Source organism: Siniperca chuatsi, linkage group LG23 (assembly GCF_020085105.1).
Source record: "Siniperca chuatsi isolate FFG_IHB_CAS linkage group LG23, ASM2008510v1, whole genome shotgun sequence".
In the NCBI taxonomy this organism is placed as follows: domain Eukaryota; kingdom Metazoa; phylum Chordata; class Actinopteri; order Centrarchiformes; family Sinipercidae; genus Siniperca; species Siniperca chuatsi.
Window position 1 is genome coordinate 23,162,956 of NC_058064.1, and position 25,597 is coordinate 23,188,552.

General features: G+C 40.6%; 1 protein-coding gene across 1 annotated transcript; it reads right to left on the reverse strand.

Annotated features, from left to right (window-relative positions):
• Positions 1 to 224: 224 nt before the first annotated feature.
• On the reverse strand, positions 225 to 24,734 carry pnpla3 (patatin-like phospholipase domain containing 3). The gene is made up of 9 exons (XM_044185250.1): positions 24,534 to 24,734; positions 21,990 to 22,222; positions 21,810 to 21,875; positions 16,303 to 16,512; positions 10,219 to 10,279; positions 9,916 to 10,092; positions 9,615 to 9,747; positions 4,275 to 4,382; positions 225 to 1,530 (listed from the first exon to the last, which is right to left on the reverse strand). Exons 1-9 carry the CDS (start codon positions 24,718 to 24,720, stop codon positions 1,287 to 1,289), a joined length of 1,419 nt encoding a protein of 472 aa, XP_044041185.1. The 5' UTR covers positions 24,721 to 24,734; the 3' UTR covers positions 225 to 1,286.
• Positions 24,735 to 25,597: the final 863 nt, after the last annotated feature.

A 25,597-nucleotide genomic window follows, 5' to 3' on the forward strand; every position in this document is an offset into this window, starting at 1 on the left:
TTAATTTTGTCTTGGTGAGATTTATAGGGGATGCATAGCAGTGAAGACAGAAAACACTGTATTAATCATAATAAGAATCATCATTTCTGTTATTTGAATGTTTTGAAATGTTCTATCTTTGAATTTGTGGAACTGATGTGGAATAATTTGTCATGTGGCCATCCTGGTTGTTATTGTGGTCTAGTGTCAACATTTGATGCAGGACACTCAAATAAACAAAACAATCAATTTAAAATGGTTTAATATTAAGAGAATATCACAGCACATTAACATAACTTTAAACTCAAGTGATAAGTGACAAAACAGATTTACAAGTTGAAAGGTCAGACCATATTCACCAATTACACTCTCTCGGTCAGCACAGTCAGCATCAGTGTTTCATTTGGGCAAATTAAGGACCTCTACAGAGGCTTTGTACGTGTGTCAAAACCTTCCCAGCAGCCAACTGACAACAACATGGAGATCTGTTGCTGGCTTTACACATAGAAAATGTGTAAAAAGTCTTATTTGGTAGATTTGTTTCAATATTTAGAGTTCTGTGATGCAGTAAACTGTCAAGTCTCTGACATCATGTCAATTAAAGGACACTTTAGTTTATTATAACTTGGGTCTTATGCTTGTAGTTTCAGCCATCATTTCTATCAGTTATGATAACAATCTTCTCACCAAAGTAATGAGTTCCATCTGTAGCAAAAACAAAACTGGCCAGATTTGTGGGGAAATGATAACTTCCCTGTTAAAATAGCAAACAGATTAAGTATGTTTAGAAATGAGACCGGCAGACCTCCAATATGGCTGGCAGAGGTTGCATCATGTCACCTAAAAGCAGTCATATGCCTGGAGAAATCCCACAACTGTAAAAATCGACAGACATGATCAAAAGGACAAACAGACTGAATCAAGAGTCCTTTGTGTCTCCACAAGTGGCTCTCTTTATCATTAACTGTACTGGAAAGAGCGATGAATGCTGCTTTTGAGTATTTTTTACAGGTAGGGGTGAAGCTAGACTGTAACTAGACACATTTCTGTGCTGTACATTAAAACAGGTCATAAAACACATCATCATCAGTTAATTGCGACACTGTCTTCCAGAGCACTCAATAAAATATAATACACTCAGTGCTGCCTGGAGTGTTCAGAGTCAGAGATAAACGTGTGTTTCCTTAAAACATTTACACACCGGTGCGCATTGGTTAAAAGTTTTACCAGCCATCAATCCACCAGCTCCTCACAGAGAGAGTGGAAATTTGACCACATCATTATTAAAGTGCAGGTCCTGAATCATTTTACTGCTGAGCATGGCTGTGAGGTTCATCCTGCGAACCGACAAAGAAGCAGACTTGTTGTGGAGAGGAGGAGGTGATGTGAGGATGATGGTGGGAGAAGAACGAGGTGGAAGATTTGGGGATCTCCCAGCAGCTGCTGTGGAGGTCTAGGGAGGAAAGAGCAGGCAGGTTGTCTTTCTGCATGGGTTTGTCACACTCTGTAGGTAGAGGCGGCGTGCTCAAGCATTTCCTCAGGCATGGCTCACTGTAAAGTCAATTACACAGATGTTCAAGAGTTTGTTTTACTAATTTAAAACAAGATTCGTGCATAGAAGCAATAGGCAACAAAGTTCAAAGGTGCTGTCACCAGAACTCCTGGGCCACCGAGAGCCAGGCTTGAGGTCTCAGTATGCTTCAAAGGAAATAAGGTTTTACGAACATGACGTAAAGTGTGAGGTGCAAAGCCCGCCAGCATAGAAGGAGTTTACAAGTTTTTTGCAAATTAAGGTTTAAGGACAAAAAAAAAAAAAAAATCGCCTAATTTGCTTATTTATTTATTTTGGACCAAAAGCACTGAAATTGTGAACAACCTTGTTTGTGCACTTTCCAATAATCAGACAACCTTAATGTTCTGTTTATTTTTAAAGAAGATATCTGTGTCTTTAGGTGGGGTGGGGGTCCAATATGGGTCAATTTTGAGGACCCCGGTCTCCTGAATGGTTGGTCATTCTGGTTCATCAAACCATGTTCTAACACTCTCTCATACAGGTTAACAAGTAGGAAAACGTGTTCAAATCGAAAGGGATCAGGTCAGAAATGACTGATTTCTGACGGAATGCCCCTTTCTTTAAAATGCGTAATGCATTGAACTCACTACATAATCCGGATGATTTTGGGCCTTCCTTACATTTGAAAAATGTGTCCTAATTTCAAGTTGACTCTAAGCAATCATCTTCCCAGATTACCACGTGATATAACTGTAATACTGTATGTAGAGGTTTAAACGTAACCATTTAATCTACTCAAACGCCAGCTGTGGCTGCCCAAATTTCAAATCATAATACCAAAGAACCAGCACCTCTTTAACATACACATTCAAAAACATTCTGTTAACTCACAATTAATATATCAGTATAAGTCAGTTAATGGAGCTATATCTCCCAAACTCACTGGCACAATAAAGTTTACTCTCTCCCCTAATAATTCTACGTGGTCTTTGAATTATGCCTCCCTCTCCCCCCACCCCTCCTCCCCTAAACCCCTCCTCTCTCTCCCTCTCTCTCTCTGAAAACCTAACGCGGCAGCGGCGGATGGCCGCCCACCATTGAGTTTGGTTCTGTCCAAGGTTTCTGCCTCTTAAAGGAAGTTTTTCCTTGCCACTGTTGCCAAATGCTTGCTCATGGTGGGATTTATTGGGTCTCTGTAATTAATATTATAAAGAGTATGGTCTAGACCTGCTCTATAGGAAAAGTGCAATGAGATAACTTCTGTTATGAATTGGTGCTATATAAATAAAATTGAATTGACTTGAAGATAACTATCTGATCTCAAAAAAGCATAAATGCATCCAATGAGCATTCAAGATGGATTGAAACCCGATTAGACTCATTCTAGCCAGATGTTGAAAAGGTGTAAATGCATACGTCTCTCCATGATGCATACGTAAGCTTTACTCCTCCCATTGCGTAACTACATCAGTAAGCGGTCTGTGGAAATATCCACTCACTGGCTGATGTTCTTAATTCATCCATGGTCTCCTCTACTTCTGATAATGTCAAAGTTGACACACTGGCATAACACTGAAATTAGCCGTCGTTTTCGGTCTCATTAAAGCAACAAGGAAAAACGTCTCCAGTCGTTTCTACACATGTGATCAAATACAGTGGTGTAAAGTAACTAAGTACATTTAATGAAGCACTGATTAGTTGGTTAATCAATTAGTTGATTGACAGAAAATCAATTGCCAACTATTTTGATGGTTGAAGTCATTTTTCATGTAAAAACATTTAATGGTTCCAACTTCTCAGATGTGAAGATTTGCTGCTTTTCCTTTGAATGATTATAAAAATTGTAATGTATTGTTAATAATGTTGAGGTTTGGACTGTTGGTTGGACACAACAAGCATTGTGAAGGTGTCACTTTGGGCTCTGGGTCATTGTGACAGCATTTCTCACTATTTTCAGAATTTTTACAAACCGAACAATCAATCGATTAATGGAGAAAATAATCGGCAGATTAAACCACAGTGAAAATAATCATTAGTTGCAGTCCGATACAAAACAGTTCAAAATGAGCTCCACCTCAACTAGCTACAGTAGTAAAATGCTGCTTTTACATTAATGCATGCGTAAGAACAATCTGAACATATATAACAGCCACAACTTCTTCTTCTTCGTTTCTGGCAATTAACAAGCTTCAGGTGCATTACCACCTCCTTCTGGACTGGAGGAGGGCCGACCCTGATTTACATGTAACCTAGGAAAACAAAGCAATCAGATTTGTCTGTAAACTGTAAATTAAAGTGTCTCATCTGGATTTTGTCCAGACACGAGACAAATTAAATGACAAGTGTAAATGGGACCTGAGTAACTGCTCCTAACTATTATTATTATTGTATTTGTTTATTATTTTATTTATTTATTTAAGTGATTATTCTGTATTATTGTTATTATTATTATTATTATTATTATTATCTTTTGTTCTATATATTGTTATGTAATTTTCATATACAACCTTCTTGGTTCGAATTTGTGGGTTAATATGTGTTTGTGTGTACAGGTTTAAGTTGTGTGCATGTGTGTGTCTGATGTCAGCTGGATTCCAGGGGTTGGGTTAACAGGAAAAGCATACCTTTTGTATAATGCTTATTTGCACTGTTCCACATTGATACTCAATAAAAGAAAATGACTCTGATTCCAAAGACCAAGCACACCAATGGACATACAGAGTGGATAACTGTATGACTGAACCTGAACACTGTATGCACTGTATGGAAAATCATCTGTCACCTAATGGAGTTGGCTGGTGCTCCTTTCCAGGCCTGTCGGTACACGTCACCTGCTATCCCAAACAGCCAGCGCACATCAGCTGGCACCTCTGGGATCCACTCCACAAACCTGGGGCAGAGTAGAAATTATATGAACAGGCACTAAACTGATGTTTAATACTGATATGGGCAACTTGGTCATGGACCTGACTCTTGCCCCAAGATAAGTGGAAATGAGTCTTAAGTGCAGAGCTCTTTTGCTTAAAGGTGAGATATTGTCATTGTTTAGAGCTACAGTGGTGTGAAAAAGTGTTTGCCCCCTTCCTGATTTCTTATTTTTTTTGCATGTTTGTCACACTTAAATGTTTCAGATCATCAAACATATTTAAATATTAGTCAAAGATAACACAAGTAAACACAAAATGCAGTTTTTAAATGAAAGGTTGTTATTATTAAGAGAAAACAATATCCAAACCTACATGGCCCTGTGTGAAATAGTGATTGCCCCCTAAACCGAAAAACTGGTTGGGCCACCCTTAGCAGCAACAACTGCAATCAAGCATTTGCGATAACTTGCAATGAGTCTTTTACAGCGCTGTGGAGGAATTTTGGCCCACTCATCTTTGCAGAATTGTTGTAATTCAGCCACATTGGAGGGTTTTCGAGTATGAACCGCCTTTTTAAGGTCATGCCACAGCATCTCAATAGGATTCAGGTCGGGACTTTGACTAGTCTTCCAAAGTCTTCATTTTGTTCTTCTACAGACATTCAGAGACCCCACAACAACATCCAAAGAACTGCAGGCCTTACTTGCCTCAGTTAAGGTCAGTGTTCCACCTTCTTACTCCACCATAAGAAAGAGACTGGGCAAAAAAACAGCCCCAGACCATCATACTACCACCACCATATTTTACTGTTGGTATGATGTTCTTTTTCTGAAATGCGGTGTTACTTTTACGCCAGATGTAATGGGACACACACCTTCCAAAAAGTTCAACTGTGGTAGTCAGCCACCTTATCCTCCCCAGCCCTGTGTTCTCTGTTGTTCTCTCCTACCCTGGTGTGTCTTGTATGTCCCGGACTCGTCTCTGGATGTGTGTGTGTGTATGTGTGTGTATGTCTCCTGGTCTGGCCCTGTGGATTCCCGCCTGCTGCTGATCACCGGCACATGGTCTCCAATCATCCATCAGTCTCCACAGCTTATGTACCAGGCTCTCCCACAACACCAATGCCAGATCGTCCCCCTACAATTGTATGACCACTACGTCAAGGCTCCTCAAACTTACTAAGTTAAGTACTCTTTGCTAGTGTGTTTTTGCCTCGTTTTTGATCTTGTTTTGCTCTGCCTCAGGATTATCCTTTACCAGTGATCACAGTTCCTGTCTTTGTCTGGATTCCTGTCAGCCTGCCTGCCTGTCTCTCCAGCCACTCCACCTTGCCTGTCTCCAACAACTCCACCACCAACTCCACCTCACGGCCAGCCCAGATCTACACTGTACCACCTACACCTCGCCTCATGGACCAGTCTGCCTGTCCAGATCCACACGCGTCTAAACCGAGTCAGACAGGTGACTGTCTGCTTCGCTCCAAATAATTACGTTCCTTCCCACTATTCCTGACATTCTAATAAAGTGTGAATTGGTTGTAAAGACTGCTAGTGTGTTCTGCATTTGTGGATTCGAAAGATCGTACAACACGACAGAACGATCTGGCCAACATGAACCCAGCAGACAACAACCCGGAAGTAGCACCTTACCATCAAGCACTAACTAACCAAGGGATTCTTCTAGGTCAACATGAACAACTTATCCGGGCTCTGACAGACAGCAATCAGACCATGGTTACCCAGATCACGCAACTGACCCACCAGGTTTCCAGACTCATCACCCAGCTCTCGACTCCGGCTCCGGTGACGTCACCACCGCCAGCCATGCCGGCACCTTCGCTGTCATCTCCACCACTCCGGGACTCCTATGCATCGGACCCGAACCCCTTCTCCGGAGAAGTGACTGGTTGCTGTTTTTTTGCTGCAGCGCTCCTTGGTCTTCTGCCAGCGTCCCGTCACATTCTCCTCCAATCAGTCCAAGATTAGCTTGGGCAGAGGCAACGCATGCTAGCCGACCTCTCTCGTCACTTTCTTTGGCGGACTTCCTGGAAATGCTAACGATGGTCTTCGATCACACGGACGCCTCTGGGACCGCCGGTGACCGACTTCTTCGGACCAGCCAAGGGAATCGTAGCGTGGCGGATTTCTATCGAGTTCCGCACACTAGCCGCCGACTCAAGATGGAACGAGCAGGCACTGGTCATCGCTTTCAGGAGGGGCCTGAGTGAGCAAATCAAGGACAAGATAGCTACCCACGATGAATGTGTGGGCTTGGATGCATTAATTACACGTTGCATCAGGATTGACAATCGCCTTCGCGAACGACACCAAGAGCGCCACAACCGGTCTCCTGCCATGTCTTCATGCAGCACTACGTCTCCTCCGGGGTCAAGGCGGGGGAACCCGACTGTAGCCGCTGGACCTCGCCCGCAGCCACCAGTCAGCCCAGACTCTGAGCCCATGCAACTTGGCCGAGCCCACCTCATGCCGGCGGAACATCTACACCGTCGTATGGCGGGGGAATGTTTCTATTGCGGCTGCCCCGCGAAGCCAAAAGATTAGGCTCACCAGTTGCAGTGGGGGTTCTGGTGAGCCACAACAACCCCCGACAGCTGGAACCACCTCGACTACAAATCCTGGCTACTCTTCACCACCTACGCGGATCCCTTCCTCTGCTAGCCCTGGTCAACTCGGGGGCTGAAGACAACTTCCTGGACGTGGAGCTAGCCTGACAGGCAGGCATCCCCACGGAGGTCTTGCAGTGGCCACGGAAGGTGGAGGCGCTGGATGGAAGACCCCTAGCCCAGATAACCCATTGCACGGTCCCCGTCTCCATGGTTCTGTCTGGCAATCACCGCGAAGACCTCCACTTCCAGCTCATCTCGACACCTCGGACTCCCCTAGTTCTGGGTTACCCCTGGCTGCGCCAACATAACCCTCACATCAACTGGAAGACGGGGAGAATCCTGAGCTGGAGTTCCTACTGCCTCTCTACTTGCCTGCAGTCTGCCCGATCTCCCTTGGAGGTTAAGACACCACCACCCAAACCAACACCCAGGACCTAGCCTTGATCCCGAAAGAATAACATGATCTACGAGAAGTTTTTAGCAAAGACTTGGCCCTGTCTCTACCGCTACATCGCCCCTATGACTGTGCCATCGATCTCCTTCCCGGAGCTTCTCTGCCATCACGCCGCCTTTACAACTTGTCTCGACCCGAACAGGAGGACATGGAGACCTGTATAAGAGACTCAGTACAGACCATAAAGAACAAGTACCCCCTGCCTCTAATCAACTCAGCCTTTGAACCCCTCCACGGGGCCACCATATTCACAAAACTGGACCTTCGCAACACCTATCACCTGGTTTGGATACTGGAGGGGGATGAATATAAGAATATAAGAATATGAGCTTCTTGGGGTACATCCTGGAGAGTAGGCAGATGAGGACAAATCCGGCCAAGGTAAAAGCAGTCTCGGAGTGGCCCACACCCACCAATTGCAAGCAAATACAACGCTTCCTAGGATTCGGAATCCGGAGGTTCATCCGAGACTACAGTCGTGTGGTGGTCCCACTCACCAAGCTCACCTCCTCCAAGGTGCCCTTCTCCTGGAACACCGAAGCAGATGCCGCCTTGGTCAAGCTTAAGGCCCTGTTCACCTCCGCTCCTATCCTGATCCAACCTGATCCTGCACGCCAATTCACGGTGGAAGTAGATGCATCGGACGTGGGAGTTGGGGCCGTACTCTCCCAGTACTCCAACACCGACCAGAAACTTCATCCTTGTGCCTTCTTCTCCCGATGACTCACTCCTGCCAAATGAAATTATGATGTGGGCAACAGGGAGTTATTGGCGGTTAAGATGCTATCGGAGGAGTGGCACCACTGGTTAGAAGGAGCAGAACAACCATTCATAGTATTGACGGACCACAAGAACCTTGAATACATTACATCCCAGCCTGCCTGCCTGTCTCTCCAGCCACTCCACCTTGCCTGTCTCCAGCAACTCCACCACGGAGCCAGACCCTTTGCATCCAACCTGCTCCATGATCTTGGTTCCGCTGACGGTCAGTCTCCAAACCCCACCACCAACTCCACCTCACGGCCAGCCCAGGTCTACACGGTACCACCTACACCTCGCCTCACGGACCAGTCTGCCTGTCCAGATCCACGTGGCGTCTAAACCGAGTCAGACGGGTGACCGCTGCCTCAGTTTCCACGCCATGAAACCAGCGCTACTTCCCTTGAGTTATCAAGTGCGACGCCGAAGGTTTCGTTTAGAAGAATTATGCCCCTTTCCACTATTCCTGCTGACATTCTAATAAAGTGTGAATTGATTGTAAAGACTGCTAGTGTGTTTTGCATTTGTGGGTTCGAAAGATCGTACAACACGACATCAACTTTTGTCTCGTCAGTCCACAGAGTATTATCCCAAAAGTCTTGGGAATCATCAAGATGTTTTCTGGCAAAAATGAGACGAGCCTTAATGTTCTTTTTGCTCAGCAGTGGTTTTTGTCTTGGAACTCTGCCATGCAGGCCATTTTTGCCCAGTCTCTTTCTTATGGTGGAGTCATGAACACTGACCTTAACTGAGGCAAGGGAAGCCTGCAGTTCTTTGGATGTCGTTGTGGGGTCTCTGAATGGCTGTAGAAGAACAAAATGAAGACTTTGGAGTGGCCTAATGAAGATAAGTTGAGCAAACTGTTTGCGAATGTTTATTCAACATCTGTTGCATAATAGCCGAACCTTATATGGATTCAGATGTGAATTTGATACAGCATTCTAGTGAGGCTGACAGACTTTGGAGTGGCCTAGTCAAAGTCCTGACCTGAATCCTATTGAGATGCTGTGGCATGACCTTAAAAAGGTGGTTCATACTCGAAAACCCTCCAATGTGGCTGAATTACAACAATTCTGCAAAGATGAGTGGGCCAAAATTCCTCCACAGCGCTGTAAAAGACTCATTGCAAGTTATCGCAAACGCTTGATTGCAGTTGTTGCTGCTAAGGGTGGCCCAACCAGTTATTAGGTTTAGGGGGCAATCACTATTTCACACAGGGCCATGTAGGTTTGGATTTTGTTTTCCCTTAATAATAACAACCTTTCATTTAAAAACTGCATTTTGTGTTTACTTGTGTTATCTTTGACTAATGTTTAAATATGTTTGATGATCTGAAACATTTAAGTGTGACAAACATGCAAAAAAATCAGAAATTAGGAAGGGGGCAAACACTTTTTCACACCACTGTATATTCACCTCTGGGCCACAGAGTAGGCCGACTGTACAGGAAGTGTGCATGGCATGAGCATGTAGGAGGCCACTCTCACTGGCAGCATCTCAGACACCTTGGCATACAGGCCAGGTTTGTCTTGGCAGGCCTGACAAAACACTGACAGTCACACAGAGAACAGGACCAGTCATTATTTACAGAGCAGTTTAAAGAAGCATTACCAAATCTGTGACCTTCAATTGCTACTAAAATCAGTATGAACTGCAAAAACTTGGATAAAACGTATCTTCATACTAAAAGCCACTAGAGTCTGGGATGACACCACACCTTTCTTGATGGGCGTAGGTAGAGTGATCTGCTCGTCAAGCCACCAGTGCTGTTTATGCAGTAGGCGAAGCCTCCGGAGAACCCACTCGTTTGTGGTTTCCGTATGCTTGCGGCAGCAGTTGGGCAGGCTCTCTGGCAGGACGGGGCCTGAGGTTGGACGCTCCAGCATCAGCAGGTCTGGCACCACAAAACATGACATCAGTGACACAGTCCAAAGGTTAAGCTAGAGGCTGATAAGGATGCATCATAACTAGGTCAGCTTATTTGAGAGTCCCCATAATAATACAGTAATGTAATACTCACTGTTCTCTTCAAGGAAGCGCAGAGCATCTTTATAACCACTCTGACACATCTCAGCAAGTACCTGTGGAGAGGAAGACAGTACTTATTGACTTCACATTGATCCAAGACATAAATGGTTCATGTGACGCTTAACAGTTTAATTTCCTATTTAAAAAAAATCATTAATAAAAAACTGGAATTAAATTTTCAATATGTATTGTATTTTTTTGATTGGCCAGTAGGGCTGCCATTCTCTGTTCTCTCCTCTCTTTAATTTCATTTTTTTACTTTTTGTACATTTATGTCTTTCACACTCAATTTATTTATTGTTGTACAGTGTTGTGTAGAGTATGATGACCATGATGAAACCAAAACATTGTCAAATATTGTTTCACAATAAAGCTGTTCTTTATGTTAAAAGTGTTGTTGGAGTTTTGACCCTTTAGAGCTACCATTCTCCCCCACTGACAGCAGACACCTAACTACTGTCCAGCAAGCAAATTTTAAAACTTTATTTATAAATAATAATATATATAAGATAACTCATTAATAACTACAGCTTAGCCTTAGCCTGGCTTAGCATAAAGACTGGAAGCAGGGGAAAACAGCTAGCTTGGTACTGTCCAAAGTTCAACCAACATCTATAAATCTCACTAATTAGCATCGTCATCATCTGTATCATGTTTGTTTAAGCCATACACAAACAGAAATGTAAAAACAAATATGTGGGTTTTCATGGAGAGTTATGTGCTACTATTTCTGTCCATGCTAAGCTAAGCTACTTGTCTCTCGGCTCTAGCTCCATGCTACGGAAGATTTAAGTTGCCAAAATAAAAACAAATCAAACAAAAAAACAAGGTGAAATACAGTACACATTGTTATCTGCACATTTTTAAGTACAAATTTAATGACTTTTAAGACCTTTTTAATACCTCTAAAAAGGAACCCTAACCTAAATACCATTACCGTGGCAAAATAAATCAACAAACTAGACTACAGTATACATTGTTAAGAGTTTTATTGAATTTGAATAACTGAAATATTCAGTGCACATTAGCTAACATAACTACCTTCTCATTAACGAAAATAAAACTTTATGGCGGTAGTCTGATGAATAGTAACGGGCATGAAGGCTTTGCTAGAGCAGCAGTGGTGGTATTCAGATCCTTTACTTAAGTAAAAGTACTAATACCATACTGTGACAATACTCCACTAGAAGTAAAAGTCCTGCATTCAAAACCTTACAGTTAAAGTATGTAAGTATTATCAGCTAAATGTACTCACACTGTGCAGTAAAATAGTCCCTGACAGTGTTTTCCTATTATATCTGATGTTTCTGGATTAATATTACTGCTGCATTGATGTGTATGTTGCATTTTACTGCTGTAGATGTTTATGGTTGAGCTCATTTGAACTACTTTATATACTGTTGGGTAGTTTAATCTATATATTGTATATAGAAGTGTATTGCATTTCAGTGTTGTCCAGCATAGGGTTATGAAAAATTTTAAATGCCAAAAATTGCATATAACAATGTGTATTGTACTTCACTCTATTTCTTTTGTTGATATGTTTTTATTTAGCCATTTTAAATCTTCTATACAATACTGAACGAACACAAATTACAGTGGTTTTAAACTTCTCATCAAACTCTGTGCAAAAAAGCAAATAAGCTTATTTCCAAAAACGTAAAACCATTCATTTAAGAAAGACTTGGCAAGTAATCTGGCATGCTGCTATTTTAAAGTTTTCATGCATTTTTTTGAGAGTTTCCAATATTTCTTTAAGAATATTTCAATACAACTATGTTTTATTTATTACAAAATGTGTGACATCTGGTTATATTTCCTGACAAAGCACCAAGTTCAAAGGTCATACACAGAGATGCACCTGCCATGCATTGTTCAGATATCCCTATCTGTTAGAAAGTCAACAAGAAATAGATCTTCTATCTAATGGCATTTCCTATCACTGTCAGTATGATACACCAATATCACTATGAACAGTTTGTTATATTGCATAAGAGAAACTTGTTCAATAAAAGACAGCTCTGACATCAGCAGAGGTGCTCACAGCCAATCCACTGGTTGGAATGGTCAGACCAGGGGATCACAGGTCAATACACAGTGCTTCAAATGTGTTCATATGCATCTCAATACAGCACCTGCCAAGTGTGTGTGTCTGCAGTGTCAAGTTAACATAGAGTTACTGCCTCAAGCAAGTAAGGGTAGACTTGTTCTTCAAGTGTCGTGGTACAGAGAAGCAGGGTTGGAAATGCAGGGGAGCTACAAGGAGGCTGGCTCCCCTGAAAGAGACAGGAGCTCCACAGAAAGCCTCATTTGAGGTTCCTGAAATAAATAATAGGGTAATAGTAAAGCACTCGTCAACGTGTGTTTTTATTCGCGCATTACAATTTCATATAATTTGTGTCTAATAAACACAATGCTGTCTATTCCTGTTGTGGCCATCCTTGCCTGGAGGCGCATGTTCAAAATTGTCATGGGATGCAACCTCGGTGCGTGCATATGTACAGTACCCTGCCACCCTAGAAAAACAGGGCTCCTCTGAAAGCTATGGTGTAATTCCAACACTGCAGAGAGGTAATTCCTCCCTCTAGGAATGTGGTAAGAACACACATGGCCCCGTCACACAGATTTGTGCACCCAATTACATAATCGTGGGATGCAGACAGCATAACACCCATACACACGTGAGGGGAGCGAAGATCCAGTGCTGTATAACAACAACACAGCAAACAGCTCTACCCCAACAAGGTCAAAGCTCACCTCATCTTAAAGGTTACCTAGCAATCATCACAGCGGCAGGGAATAACAAGAGGAAATATGGGATAAAGGAGATTGACAGCAGGTGAAAACAAAGGCAGAAGGTACATCCAGATACTACTGCCTGTAAGTGATGGGTAAAGGGAGTGGAGGAAGATTAAGCAGTGTATCTTTAAATTGGAAACTAAAAGCAGTTGAAAAGTCTCTTGCAAAGTCTGCTGGGACAGTGTTTCATGAGACAGCAGAAACAGCTTCTGTACTTTAAATGTGACCAATATGATAAGAATCTAGTTGTTGGAGGAATTATGAAAAGTTACTCTGTGTCCTAACTATTTGGTCATAGTTTTTATGTTTGTTGGAACAATTTATATATTTTTCAGTTCAGTTATGTTGTCCATAAACTCCAACAATCTAGGCAAAGCTGTGATGCATTCAGACAGGGGACAAATGAAAGGAAAACCCTGAATAAAAGAGTGGAGAAACATAGCAAATGCAGATGATGTGAATAAAATGCTCCGGCCTTTACAGTCACCAGATGTCAACCCAGTTTCACACCTGTAGAAGATTTTGGCCCAACGTGTAAGACAACACTCTCCACCACCATCTCCATAAGATCAAATGATGTAATATAAACTTTCATCTTCAGATCTATGTAATGGTGTCTGTGACTGTCTCTGATGCTGTATGTCCTTCAGTTTGTTTTTCTTTCTACCTGCTGTACCCAGGTCTCTCCTGATCTCAGTGAGATGACCTGAGTAAATAAAGGTTGTATATATAACTGAGGGAACATCTTGTGGAGGAATGGTGTTCATCCCTCCAACAAAGTTCTACAGACTTGGCAAGGAGCCCTGAAGATGTTCTGGAGGCTCGTGGTGGCCTGACTCCATACTAACACACTTCATGTTGCTTTCTCCATTCATTTGTCACCCATCTGTATATAGACTACTGCATGTAACTTTTTTACTTTTGCTGAACAGCGGCCACAGTGGCAAGAAATGGTAATTGTGGTAATGGTAAATGTTAAAACGTAGAGTGACAGTACCACACGTGGAGAAGAGTCATTTTATGAGTCAGTGCCTCCATATCAGATACAGGATATGTGTTGTCCCTGTGTCCACTTAAAATCAATTCAAATAGCACGACACAATTTGATCCTATTAACCATAGAAACTTAAAGGACATTATACAACATCTAAAATCCTCTTCCTGCTGCCTTGATATTCTGCCAACAGGCTTTTTCAAATTGTTTCTATCTGCATGGCCTCAGTTCTTCTACAAACTGTCAACATGTCTCTTCTCTCAGGTGTCTTCCCACAGGCCCTGAAAACTGCAGTCATCATGCCACTCTCAAAAAAGAACAATCTAGACACGCCACTAATGAACAGTTATAGGCCCATATCAAACCACACGTTTTTTAAAGTAAAATCATTGAAAAAGCTTGTTTTTCAACAAGCCACTGTCTGCCACTGTCTGTGTTTAAGTGGATGTCATTGTAGACTTTAACAAGAGCAGTCTCGGTGCTGTGGTGTGCTTGAAAACCTGACTGGAAGACATCAAAACAGCTGTTTAATGCCAAGAAGTTGGAGCTGTTGAAAAACAAGCTTTTCCACTTAAACACAGAGTGGCAGAATTTCAGTCTTGGTATTATTGGATCTCAGTGCTGCATTCAACTGGAAAACTGGGTGGGACTTTCTGGCACAGTATTAAACTGGTTTGAATCCTACTTAAAAGACAGCGACTACTTTGTGTCTACAGGTAATTACACATCTGAACAGACAAAAATTACATGTGGAGTTCCCCATGCTCCCACTGGCTCAGATTATGGAAAAACAAAATATGTTACCATAATTATCCAGATAACACACAAATTTACACAACAATTTCACCAGGGGACTATGGTCCAATACAAGAGCTTAGTAAGCATATTGAACAAATCAACAATTGGATCTACCAGAATTTTCTTCAATTAAACAAATATAAAATTGAAGTAATTGTTTTTGGAGCCAAGGAGTAACAATTAAAAGTCAGCGTTCAGCTTCAATCAGTAATGTTAAAAACCACAAACCAAGCCAGAAATCTTGGTGTAGTCATGGACTCAGACCTGAATTTCAACAGCCACATTAAAATTAAATTTAATTCAGTTTTATTTATATAGCGCCAATCCATAACAGAAGTTATCTCATTGCACTTTTCCTATAGAGCAGGTTATGAACCATCCAGACCTCTCAGATCATCTGGGACAGGACTGCTTTCTGCCCCCAGAGTCAAAACTAAATATGGAGAAGCAGCATTCAGTTTTTATTTAACATATATCTGGAATAAACTCCTAGAAAACTGCAGGTCTGCTGCAACTCTGTTCTTTTAAATCAAGGCTGAAGACTTTTCTGCCTTTTAATAAATCAAATATCATTTCTTACACTTCACTGTAACTTTATTCTCCTGTTTTATCTTGTTTTTAATCTTCCATTTAACAGTTTCTAACAGTGTTTTTAAATGTCTTTTTATATTGCCCTATGTTGCTTTTATGTTTTAAGTAAAGCACTTTGAATTGCCTTGTTGAAATGTGCTATTCAAATAAACTTGCCTTGCCTAAACTAATGGTCATACCAGATTAAACTGGGCGAGGGTGTATTTTATTGCCTGTATATTACAATTTTCATACGTAAAAGGAAGAATGTTATTTCTTCTTTTAAAAGTTACATAATCTCACTTTAAAGCTGAATTAGTTTACTTTTTTTGGCCACTTGGGGGCAGCAGAATAAGATAAAAACACAACATTTACATATTATCACCTTATAAAGTTCTATATTATCCGGATATTTAGCTGCTGAATGTTTGTCTTTTTTCACCAGCTAGTCGCTAACTTTGTTTCAAGTTTGGGGTGGGCAGTTTTGGGTCTGAAAAACAATGTGCTAAAAGAAGCTGCTGTGTAAAGGGTTAGAGCTGAGGGGAACTGCAGATTTGGATGGTAATTTTCTGTGGGTTCATTACTATGAGTGATTTCTTTCACGCTACACACAGTAATTTGATCCACTGTTAAAAATATAATAAAATAATAAAAATATTGATTGGTGCAGCTTTAAATGGACTTGAAGTGTGCACTGTGTCGCTGTGATATGTGGATATATATATGGACCTTTAGATGTTTAAATGCATTCAGGCTTGTAAACCACACCTAATGTTTAAATTGTCTCCAACAGTAAACTTACAATTCTACGTCATATTTTTTGTTATTGTCGTGTTCAGATTTTTTTTGTCACACATTATCAACTGCACCATTTGAAAAAACAGAATGTCCCCCTGATGCTGAAGCATTACCTACCTTGGGTTCTGGTGGAAACAGGGCCCTGCTGAGGCGGTACATGTTGCCCAGGTTCATCTGGATGCTGGTGTTGGTGAACCGCAGTTCGTGGAAGCTGGTGGAGCTGTCACGGGGACAGATGTCACTCTCGCCAGAGAAGGGAGAGATGGTGATGGTGTTCTTCAGCTCTGACTGTGGCAGGTTGTCACTGATCCCACCATCCACGTAACGCTAGGGACAGAAACAGGCAAAGAGACAGAAATAACGTATGTACCTACTTTCATTCAAGAGTTGAAGTACTTTAAACTTTGTTGACAGAGTAGATTGCAATATTGTCACTCAGTCTGTGTCATTACAGAACATGTCTCATTGAAACATATGGGATATTGTTCTTGGCTGCTGTACCATGATAATAGGGCCAGACTCCAGACAAAAACATTCAATTTTTTGAGAAACTGTATATTATGTTTGGCTGTTAAAAGCTAGACCGATAACTCGGCTTACAGATATTATGCAGCATCATATTATCATATATATCATCATATTAGCTGATCACAGATTTATCCTTTTGGGTACATAAAGTATGCCTAACGTTGAGTAACAAGTAATTGCGGTACAGAAATGCCAAAGATATGTCTGAGGTACTTTAGAAACAGGGACATAATTGCATAGCCTGTCCACAAGACAGCACTGACAAATTAATTTTTTTTAGCCACGCTGGTGCCGTGGCTCCATGATGGCAATGTCAGTGCACCACTTTGGTCCAGACTGAAATACTGTATCTCAACAATTATTGGATAGATTGGAAATTTGGTAAACACATTTATGTTCCCCACAGGATGAAACATTGGTGATACCTTAACTTTTCATGTAGCACCACAGTCAGGTCAAAATTTCAGTTTGTCCAATACTTTGGTAATACTTTACACTAGCAGCTCACTGTTAACTTTAGGGTCAAAGTTAAAAGATTTTTTTTAACTCTAAGAGCCCCAAACTGTATGAAGTATGAGCGAGTGCACAGGTTGAAATCTTTTGTCTTTTCAAAGTCTAGCATCAAGAGTACAGGTGCCTTTTAACCATACTAGCAGCATGGCTCTAGGGATGTTGGTCGGTTGGTCCAGACTGAAATATCTCAATAACTATTAAATGAATTGCCATGAAATTTTGTCAACATTCTTGGTTCCCAGATGATGAATACCAATAACTCTTGTGATCCACTTTTCCTCTAGTACCCCCATGTGGTTAACATTTTTGGTTTTAACTAAAATATCTCATTTTCATTTAGCATCATCATCAGATCAAAATTTTAGTCTCTCCAATTTATGACCAAGCAAGCTACCAGCAAAACTAATGACATGATCAGCCTCAGCTATACTTTGTGTTTAGTGTTAATTAGCTAATATTAGCATGCTAATACGCTAAACTAAGACCTGCGACTAAGACTAAGCGAAACTAGACCTGCTACCATCAGCATGGTAGCATTGTCATTGTGAGCATGTTAGCATTTAGCTTAAGCACTGCTAGCATGGCTGTAGACTCTTAGTCTTGTTCAACTGTGAAATGTCCAGCACAGTACATATCTTGGTCACAATTTGTTAAAAAATAAATCTAATTGTCAAATATCAATGTCAGTATCAGCCTCAAAAATCCAGTATCAGTTGGGCTTTAGTACAAATGAACTTGACTTTACCCGTGTCTGGTTTCTCTTGGCTCTCTTGAAGAACTTTCGATAACGCTATATTTTACGGGCCCTGTAATTTTTTAAGAATTTCCTGGATGTATACTGGGAAAAAACTATATACGTATATATGTATTATAGAGAAAATGGACCCATTGTTGTGAGACAATACATACTGCAAGTACCAACTAATTTGAGCTCTGAATAAAGAACCAGGAAGCTATGTAGATGTTACGTAGTTGAGTAAGCTTTAGGAGTAGTTGTTGATTTCCAGAGGAATTTCTTTGAAACAACTGCTAAAATCCCAATCTCATGAAATTTAAATGCAAGCAAATATTAATTTCTTCTTGGAAACTTTATTTCCATATCTATATAATTTTATGCATACCTGTATAATAAAATAGTTGTGTTCTGACTAAAAGACTCTTGAGGTTACACTACAATTTATTGGAATGAATGTATTTAAAGCGTGCAAATGGAACACTGTCTCCATTTTTCCTATTATTAGCTCAAAATGACGTAACCCTTTCAAGGAACTTTCTAAGCATTTAGTTACATATCAGTTCCCTTCTAGGAAACTATGTGGACCCAAAAAATGAAGTGCTATTGAACTTTCTAAAGGTTGATTTTCGACAAATACACCACAACTTAAGCTGTTCTCCACAATATTATTTGTCCACAAGGTGTCATGCCTCAAGTTACTACACACTTATGCATGGAGTTAGTGAGTCACACTAAACTGGGCTCTGAGCCAGCAGGCGGTCTAGGCAGCAGAAAGTACACAATGTACAGAATCCACAGATAACGTCTGCAGACAGAATATGTACATACAGACAGCTCTGTAACATGTAAACAGTTCAGCTGAATCTAGCAACAGCTTATTGGACTCACTGTGTTCCCTGTGGTGTTTTGACACTGAACTTTAGCACCAAGACTGAGACAACAGGCTCTATTCAGGGTGAATAGATGTGTGAATAGATTGTCTACAAAGAGGGTGTTTGTCAGGGATGTCCTGTTTTACCACGGTGATATACTGTGAGACTGGAGCTTCACTGCCTGGATGCTGGTCTTAAGAGTACACTTTTACTGTACCATTAATGTATTTATACATTCTCTAAATTACTATATTTGCAGTTGTTACATTCATTCAATTGTTTTACTTTATCACTTCATCCGGTTGATTACTTTTATCTTTCTTGATTGTAAAGTAGTTGACCTTTGTATTTTGTTACTATTTTGACATTTCTACTACTTTAAGTGGATACTCTTCAACTAACAGTTCAACTGTTGTCAGCGCTTTTGCTTAAGTTATTGCAGTGAAAGTATCAGCATCAGTCAGAAGTGACACCTTAACTCCTTTCAATTTCAACTGACACTTGGCACTGCATGCTCTGTTAACTATGTTCATTCAGTTCTTCTAATTTGATGCTGGAAACTTATGATTATTCAGTGGATTTTTTATTATATTTAATGTCATCAGGTTGATTACTTTAATCTGTCTTGATTGTGAAGCACTTGACCTTTGTATTTTCAGGCATGTGATTGGCAGGAAATGTGCAACATGCAACTTTTTATAAGTCAAAAAAAGGCCTCAATGTGTTATGCCTCTTTAGCCTTTGCAGCCAGCTTCATTAGAGCCTGCACACGCCAACAGAATCATGAAACTCATTATACACATGGAGTCAATTTCTCATGCTTTCAAAATCTTCAATGTCTATGAATCAGAAGTTGTCTTAACTTTAATATACTGATATATTGGCTGAAAATCAACATACATTTTAATGTTGATGTTATATTTGTATAATTATATGATAATTATACAGTTTTAATTAAACTGGAATTAACTGTTCAATGGATATGAAATTGTTTGAACTATATCTGTATTCTTGGGAGTTTATTGTGGTCCTTGGTATTTATATGAAGGTATTACTTGCGTTGTTACAATTTCCCCCATACACTGTTACAATTTTCCCTGCATGTAGGGGCAGCTGTAACCTTTAACTTCTAGTGTTTCAATAAATATTGTGACTCTAACATTGCTTGTAAAAACATTTGATGACTGTTAACAAGTAGAACACAGATACAAGTTACCTACATAAAAATTGTATCCAAATAGTTCAAGAGGTTTTTGAGTAATGACATCAACAGATTGATAAATGCCAGTAAATAGTGTAACATAGCGTTAACTCTACTTGAAAGTAAAACTATACATTCTCTAAAACGGTGGACAGAATTTGCCCATGACAAAAAAAAGTAACTAAGATGTAGAAACAAGGTACCCGTCAAAACCTGCTCATACTTTTTTTCCCCTAGCAGCACAACTGTGTTGTTAGCTGGTGGCTAACAGCTGCTTGTACTATGAAGTACAAGCACAGCACGGCAAATAAACACAAACATGCATGCTTGCTTACTTCGTCTTGTAAAATACACCATGCAGTTCCCCCCTTTTAGAGTGAAATCCCAATGATTATGTCATTTCTGTTGTCGTCATTAAAACAGCCAAGACGCCTTCCTCCAGCTCACGGCTGTCCTTTTAAAATCGGCAGGTTGAGCTCGAGCTGAATGCATTCTCTAAAACATTCTTGTGGATACTTGGAAAGGAAAAAAATCTTCACGCACTTCAGCCTATAGATGTCCTCAAATCCTCTCCATTTCACTTGGGCAGCTCATACCGGAATTCGGAATTTCAGATTAATCAGGAAAAATCACATCCCTGATTTTGTTATTATTTTGACACTTCAATTTTCATCTCTTATCCTTCAACTGACATTTCAACTTATTTCATCCTGTACTCTTTAAATGAGATTTCAGCTGCTTACAATGGATACACTTCAACTAACAGTTAAACTTTTAGCACCTTCACTTCAACTGAAACTGAAGGTCATTGCAGTGATTAAGTTTCAACTGACATATCAACTGGTTCCAATGCTTATACCACACCTGACACTTTACCTCCTTTCAATATTTACATTTCAACTGATATTTCAAACACTTTCAATACTTAAACTGACACCTGTTTTGTTAACAACATTTATTCATTTTTGCATTTTGAAGCTAGAATCTTATGATTATTCTTTGCATTTTTATTATATTTGATGTCATCTGGTTGATTCTTTTTTTATCTGTCTTCATTGCGATGCAATTGACCTTTGTATTTTGTTATTACTATATCTCTGTCAAAGTCCAACAGCAGCCGATAAGTCAAAGTGAAGGCAACACTGGTCTCAGAAACTAGGACTTGCAGCTAAAATGATTACCACAGTTCTTTTTCTAAACATGCAAATGACTGATCATGATTATTTGTAATGGAAAACAAAATGATCTCATAGCAGTCTTGCACCTTGGCATGTATTTTCCCAGTTGCATTTTTTCATTGTAGTATTTCTCCAGTCTTAATTTCAGGTTTTAGTGGAATACTTTCATATAATAGATGTTTTTAGATCACAGCTGCCCCCAAAGGCAATCCAAATGATCTTCAAATTACAGGCCATGATCTGCCATTAATACAATATTTCCACATTCAGACTTGTGAGGATTTCCCTCTCTGATACCTGCCATATCTATTTTCAACTTTCCTTGTTGCTACATGTTTCTAAAACTAGTCTGTATGCAATTTCTATCTTTCTTTGCCACTGAAACTTCCTTCTCCTTTTTTATCTCATTCTTAGTCACATGGGTACATGCTTCCCAATGAATAGTTATGATCACATTTAATGAAGCAAACGATGTGACAATTTTAGGAGTAGATGTAAAAATTGTGAAATACGATTTTGTACAAATAGTTGTGCATCCCAAAAGGGGAAACCAAAGCTAAACCTTCATGAGTAGCTATTCAACCACAGACACCTACCACTCCTCTGAAGGATGGCGGAATCAGCCCGCAGTAGATGGGAATGAAACAGCTACAGATCAGCGCCTGTGGACAGAGGGCAGGGTTAAACCAGAGGATATCTATTTCCTGTGGCATGCATTATTGTATTATATTGTAATGGAAGCCCTAAAGGCTAACCATATGGCCACCTCCCCGCACCTGGATGAGTTCCTCTTTGGAGCTAAAGTCCGACACCAGCACGTTCTCCCCGTCAGACACTCTGGTCAGCGAAACACACAGTCGCCCCGAGGTCAGAACGTGTGCGTCAGAGGGCAGGTCACGATTCAGGCCAGACTTTATCACTTTCACCAGGTTGAAGGTAGGGTGAAGGGGCCCCAGGTTCCTCTTCCTGGCCTCTTTTGCCACCTCGATCACATCTTCACAGCATTTAGCTAAAAATAAGAAAGAAAAAGGAAAAATTTAGGCTCAGCAGATGGGACTTTGAAGCCACACCCCTGCTTTGAAAATTCTCTGTGATCTATGAACTGCAAACAAAAATACACTTCTTCAAGCGTCAACCTGCGACTGGATCAATATTCACTAAAGCTACCAGGAGTCAGTGACCAACAGTGACCTAGGCAAGCTCTCTTCCAAGTACTGAGCCCATGCTGAGGTCACGGCACTTCTTGTTGATTGATACACATAGGCCGATCTGCATTCACATGTGTCTACTGATGTCAAGCCTTATGATTGCTTATTCATGGGAGAGAAAGTGACCCACACTGTCCACAGCAAGAACAGGCATGTACTCTTATGATCCAGTGGTTCCACACCACCGTTTTCCATTTAAACACATACAGAATATATATCAGTGAAACCCATTATAAGCCTATTGTATGTACTGCATGTTACTAACTCGACATCTTCTCTCTTCCGTAGTTTTGTGCTTTCTCATTTCTCTCCTCTCTCCTTCTGTCGCTTTCAGCAGGTATTTCTGCCTCCGGAACTGCAGAGACTGGATCTGTGATTTCGGGCCACCTGTTGCCCCCGTGTTCCTGCTCGACAACTGCTACTCCAGTTGTTGTTATTGGCTCTGTTACTATTATTGTCATTTTTATTCCTATGACTGTCATTCTTATTATTATTAATTTATTAATATTAATATTACCACTACCATTACATTTTTACTATTTTAAAATTCTATGTGGTATTTGCATTGTGCTTCCCTCTCCCTTTCCCCTCCCCCACAACTCTTCTCTCTCTCTCTGTCTCTTGCTCTCTCTCTCTCTCTCTCTCTCTCTCTCTCTCTCTCAAAACCTCTCACTCTCTCTCAAAACCTCTTTCTCTGTCTCTGTCTCTCTCTCTCAAAATCTAACACGGCAGTGGCGGATGGCCGCCCACCATTGAGTCTGGTTCTGCTCGAGGTTTCTGCCTCTTAAAAGGAAGTTTTTCCTTGCCACTGTTGCCAAGTGCTTGCTCATGGTGGGATTTGTTGGGTCTCTGTAAATAATATTATAAAGGGTACAGTCTAGACCTGCTCTATAGGAAAAGTGCTATGAGATAACTTCTGTTATGAATTGGCACTATATAAATAAAATTTAATTGAATTGAAATTGAACTCTTTGTACTTTAAATGTGATGGTGACTGATTACACAGTTTACATAAGTTTTTGTACAGATATTAAAATTATCTACAGTATGTTTACGCTGCTTTGAACACTTTACGCTGGGATTCCACCGAACACAGTTTTGTTCAGTCCTCCATGCAGCTTCCTACCCTACCGGGAGTGTTTTAGAAGCAGAGCGTTTGCCTGCCCGAAGTTGTTGACTTGTTGACTTGCGGAGCAGAGCAGAGAGTCGCTTCTCTGTCGCGTTTGGTGGGATCATTAACATTGTCTTGAATGGCCGCAATCAGTTCCGGAAGTAATATGTATGATATATTTTGATATTTCTACATGCAAAAAAATAAAAAAATAAATACACTTTTGGGTCAGTTTTGTAAAAAAATTCAACTAAAATCTACTGAAATCTACTAGAATTCAGCGAGTTTTTTTCACATCAATAACTGAACTGAAATGAGTTGAACCCATATTTCATACGTGTGTGTGTGTGTGTCTGTGTTTTAAGTCACAACTGAAGACCCATCTCTTTTCTAAGTATTTTTGTGCTTGAGTCATGTATCCTATTCTGTTTTATGTGTGTTCTTTTCTTTTAACCTTTTATCCTGTTGTAAAGCACTTTGTAACCTAGGTTTTGTAAGGTGCTATAAATAAAATGTTACTTACTCTTATATATATATATATATATATATATATACACACACACACATATACACTTAACTTGACAATACATGCACTACTACTTATTACTTATTGCATTGTATTATTATACCGTACATACTTCATCATCAACCGGTAATCCACTTTGTACTTTACACTTATTTTAATTTTATACTTATACCCACTTGGTACTTAATTTATCTGACCTGTATTATAGTGTATTATATTTTTTGCTTAGTACTTCTATTCCTGTGTGCACTGACGTGATAGTGAGCAGCTGTAACAAAAGAGTTTCCCCTCGGGGATCAATAAAGTATTTCTAATTCTGATATATAAATACAGTAGGCTATAGGGTATATATACACAGTATAATACACATAATAATAATAATAATAATTATTATTATTATTATTATAATTTAGGACTTCCGGTGTCTTCCATATCCTGCCTCAATTGTGCTTTAAGCCACAGCGGTGGGACTTACTTATGGATGCCTGGCTGGCGAGCACCGAGGCGGTCAGAGCACCGGCAGAAGCCCCGTACAGCTTGGTGGCCCCTTTGATGAGGTAGGGCGCTTTCTCCAGCAGGCAGCTGGCAACTCCGATGTGGTAAATCCCCAGGAACCCGCACCCGGCGAAAGACAAGTTCCAGCCGCCATTTAGGTTGAACATGGCGGGGCATGCCCCGGCGGTTGAGCCTTGAGAGCGGAGTGCGCTGCGGCAGAGAGGGAGTCACACAGTTGTCGCCGCTGCGCTGCGGAGAGAAACAGACTGGAAGCTTCTGCAGGGTAACAACTGGCTGTATGGAGTGAAGTGTAGGGAGGACCATAGACTATAAAACAGCAGGACGTACTGCTACGGATGCCTTCAAGTGCTGAAAGAACTATAAGAACGCCGACATGAGCGGTCCAGTAGTCCATAGAAATACAGTATATACGTGTACGGTATCTCTATGGGCTACTTGATGTCTATCAGGAAATCTACACTTATTTTCACGAAAGGGATATTAGATTTTATGAGATATGAAAAATTACAGGTTAACCATAAAAGTCTCAAGAAGTGTCATGAATCAGAACGCGAAGCCACAGGACGCCACTGAATGTAGCTGTAGCGTCGCAGGTAATTTACAAACCATGAGATTTACGAGGAACAGTAAAGGCAACATGTGTTGTTGAGAGCGTGATTGGATTAATGCACGTCTATCATTTTTTTCTACACAAGAGCCAATCAACAAGTGAGAGGCCCACTACCCATACTTGGCCTAATAGTTGCAGATTTCTCACACCTGTAGAATATTTCTCTGGTGACCATATATAATGGTGACCGAATCCTTTTCACTGCTGTGTGTGTACATGAGGACAGGGCCTTCAGAAGAAAGAGCAAGTTACAGATTTGGGTTAGTTGGGAAGTTTGTGTAGGCTACTTGTCCTCTTCACCTTCAAATCCCATCTTAAAACACACCTTTTTAAACTGGCATGTTCGGTGTGATGCTGTCTTTAATGGCTACAACGACACTGATCATTTTTATACCTAGTTATTGTATTATTGT

What these genes read in the sequence shown, in the direction of transcription:
- pnpla3 (XM_044185250.1), bottom strand. Translation starts at nt 24,720, where the DNA reads ATGTTCAACCTAAATGGCGGCTGGAACTTGTCTTTCGCCGGGTGCGGG. An exon ending in ACCTACGCCCATCAAGAAAG is followed by an intron (nt 9,748 to 9,915) that starts GTGTGGTGTCAT and finishes TGTGACTGTCAG; the next exon opens with TGTTTTGTCAGGCCTGCCAA. An exon ending in GCCTACTCTGTGGCCCAGAG is followed by an intron (nt 4,383 to 9,614) that starts GTGAATATACAG and finishes ACTCTGCCCCAG; the next exon opens with GTTTGTGGAGTGGATCCCAG.